This window comes from Physeter macrocephalus, chromosome 14 (assembly GCF_002837175.3).
Source record: "Physeter macrocephalus isolate SW-GA chromosome 14, ASM283717v5, whole genome shotgun sequence".
In the NCBI taxonomy this organism is placed as follows: domain Eukaryota; kingdom Metazoa; phylum Chordata; class Mammalia; order Artiodactyla; family Physeteridae; genus Physeter; species Physeter macrocephalus.
Genome location: NC_041227.1, coordinates 122,754,852 through 122,758,069, shown reverse-complemented (window position 1 = coordinate 122,758,069; position 3,218 = coordinate 122,754,852). Strand labels below are relative to the sequence as shown.

Sequence of the window (3,218 nt, the reverse complement as noted above, 5' to 3'; positions counted from 1 at the left end):
GCGCACCGCAAAAAAAAAAAAAAAAAAAAAAAAAAAAAAAAAAAAAAAATGGGCAGAGGATATTCATGGACATTTCTCCAAAGAAAACATACAAATGGCCGATAAGCACATGAAAACACGTTCAACATCATTTTTCATCAGGAAAATGCAAATCAAAACCACAGGTCAGGTCCACCTCACACCCACTAGAACGGCTAGAGTCAAAAAGACAGAAAAAGCAGCTGGTGCTGGTGAGGACGTGAGACACGGGGACCCTCGTGCACCTGCTGGGGGTGGAAAGTGTGCAGCTTCTGTGGAAACATTAGTGGCTCTCCAAAAAGTTAAATATAGAATTACCCTGTGACCCAGCAATTCTACTCCTTCATGCATACCCCGAAGAACTGAAACATGGACTTGGACAGACCACATTCACAGCAGAATGTGTCCACCACATTCACAGCAGCCAAACAGTAGAAGCAACCCAAGTGTCCAGCAGATGAATGGGTACACTAAATACTGGGATACTCTCCAGTTACTAAGAGGAAAGAAGTTCTGACACCTGCTACAACATGGATGAACACTGAGGACATTATGCTGAGTGAAATGAGCAAGTCACAGAAAGACAAGTACTGCATGATTCCACTGATATGAGGCTCCCCGAGGACTCAGGCCCATAGAGACAGAAAGAGTAGAGTTTACCAGGGGCTGGGGGTGGGGAACAGGGAGTTAGTGTTTAATGGGGACAGAGTTTCTGTTCAAATGATGAAAGAGCTCTGGGAACAGACCCTGGTGATGGTTACACAATACTGTGAATATACTTAACGTCACTGAATTATACACACAAAAATGGTAAACTTTATGTTATATATATTTTACCAGAATTTAATAAAAAACACTAAAAAAAAGAGAGATATCATGAATTAATAGCAATAAAGCACAGTTTGTGACACCAGCACCATCATGCCAGGGTGGAATTGCACTCGGGTTTGCCCAGCTGTCCTGCCTCCTCAGGAAGCAGTGGGTTGGCCGAGCACCTGGTGACAACCCGTCCCCCAGGAAGGCAGGGCCAGGGGACTGAAAGGGTCGGCACTGGCCAAGGCATCTAGAGTCACAGACAGTGATGACGAGCACACGTTCTTGCCACAGCTTGGTGCCTGGGTTTAACACGGGTCCCGGGACTCGCCCAGCACGTCCTGGGAGGGCAGAGATGGGGCCCTGCGCATCGACGGCCAGCACTGCCCCTCATGCCCTGGACTCTCCTCTCTCATCTACCAGGTCCTCACTGCGTGCCTTCTAGGGACACACGAGAGGCGAACCAGCTGCTCCTCACAACAACCCCTTCCTTGCACAGAACTTGAGGCACAGAGAGGCCACAGCAGGTTCCTGGGGTTCAGTGCCACCCCAGGAGTGCCTTCAGTTGGAAGACCTACACAGTCTAACATCAGAGGGCGGCCATACCTTCTGTCTGAGCTGTGCCACCAGGAAGCTCAGGAGATGTGCCCTGTCTCCAAGCCTCCTGAACGCCAGTCCTGTGGATGGATCATTGACCGGCACAGCTCCTCCTGCAGAGAGAGTGATTTTTGTCAGACTCACATCTCCTAAAGCCCTGAGAACTTCCAACTGCCTGTCCTCCCTTTGAGGAGATGGACATCAGGCATCCAGGGCAGAGGTGTGTTCTTCTCTGCCCTCCCCTAAGGATGCCTACTGTCACTGCTGGTCTGCTGTGACGTTAAGATGTTCTAAAGCTGAGTGGATGCAGCTGGGTGCCCCCAAAGACTGAGATGAGCTGCACATGAAGAACAATCCTTATGCCAAGAAAGCAGGAGTCTTCGTGGAGAAAAAAAACCAACCTTACCAGCTAGTGTCTGGTAGAGGCCCCAACCTGCGTAGCCTCCTAGTCATTTGGCTGGGAATTAAGAAAATGTCCACGAATCCACAGGTCAAAGAAGAAATCACAATGGACATTAGAAATTACTTTGAACTGAATTATCATGAAAGCACTGCTTATCAAAACTTAAGGAATGCATCTAATGCTGTTCTTTCAAAAGTATTTATAGCCATACAAGCTTATTTTAGAAAAGAAGGATGAAAGATAAATGAACTGAACATCCATTTCAAAAATGAGGAAAAAAAAGCAAATAAAGTAGAAGGAAGGACAGAACAAAGTCAGTATTAGATGCTGAGGAAACAGAAAACAACGTGCAATAGAGGGTGAACAAGACCAGAGGAGGTTCTTTGAAAAAGTTAAGTCCCTGGTGAGATTAAGCAGGAAAAACGGACAGAGACAATATAGCAAATGGAAAGGCTGTTACTTTAGATCCTGGGGGCTGTGAAAACTTGTGGAGAATACACTCCCATAAGCAACTTTATGTCAAATTTTTGAAAACTTAAATGAAATAGACAATTTCCTAGCAAATTATAACATCAAAAAATGACACAGAAAAAGGAAAATCTAGATAGTCCTTTAACTGTGAAAAAAACCTGAACTAAAAATTTAAAACTTTCCCACAAGGAAAACTCTATGCCCAGGTGGTTTCAAAGTTGAAGTCTATCAAATGGTTAAGGAAAAATTAACATAAGTCTAATATAAACTTTTTCAGAAAACAGAGAGATAGTGAACATATTCCAACTTATTTATGAGGCCAGAATAATCCTGATTCCAAAACCTGACGTGAACATCAAGAGGAAGGAAAATTATAGCCAATCTTACCCATAACATAAACGTGATAATTCTCAATAAAATATTAGCAAAAGAATATATCACATGTTGAGTTTATTCCAGAAATGCAGGGTTGGTTTAACATTCAAAGACCAATTTAAGCTTCTCATTTTGAACAAAATGAGTGTGTGCATTCCACCCCACTCCTCTCCCTGATTACAGCTGAGAGCCCTGGACACCACACACCAAGCCAGATGAGGAGATTCTGAACAGGGAGGAAAAGCAGGCAGAGAGGCTGGGGACCTTGGGAATCGAAGAATGATCCACAGTGAGTTCCTGGAGTTTTTTCCTTCCTGTATTTCCAAACTTTGGTGCTGGAACAGCCACGACTCAGAGACACCACTAAGCTCAGACCAGGAACCAAGGCCCAGGAAAAGGGAGACCCGCACGGCTGCTGGTAAAACAGAAGCAGAATTAAAACAGACTCAATGACAATCACGATTTCATGACATGACACTCAAAATGTCCATGACAGAATCCAAAATTACTCATTATATCAACAACAAGGAAAATCTCACCT

The 3,218-nt window shown here is 44.4% G+C and overlaps 1 protein-coding gene across 1 annotated transcript in view; it reads right to left on the bottom strand.

Moving 5' to 3' along the window:
* CCDC57 (coiled-coil domain containing 57) overlaps positions 1 to 3,218 on the bottom strand; it is a 73,173-nt gene that overhangs the window by 69,081 nt on the left and 874 nt on the right. Inside the window, exons 2-3 of the mRNA XM_028498132.1 lie at positions 2,942 to 3,154; positions 1,438 to 1,541 (exon numbers count right to left, since the gene is read on the bottom strand). Coding sequence (XP_028353933.1) covers positions 1,438 to 1,541; positions 2,942 to 3,154 — 317 coding nt within the window. The remainder of the gene's footprint in view (positions 1 to 1,437; positions 1,542 to 2,941; positions 3,155 to 3,218) is intronic.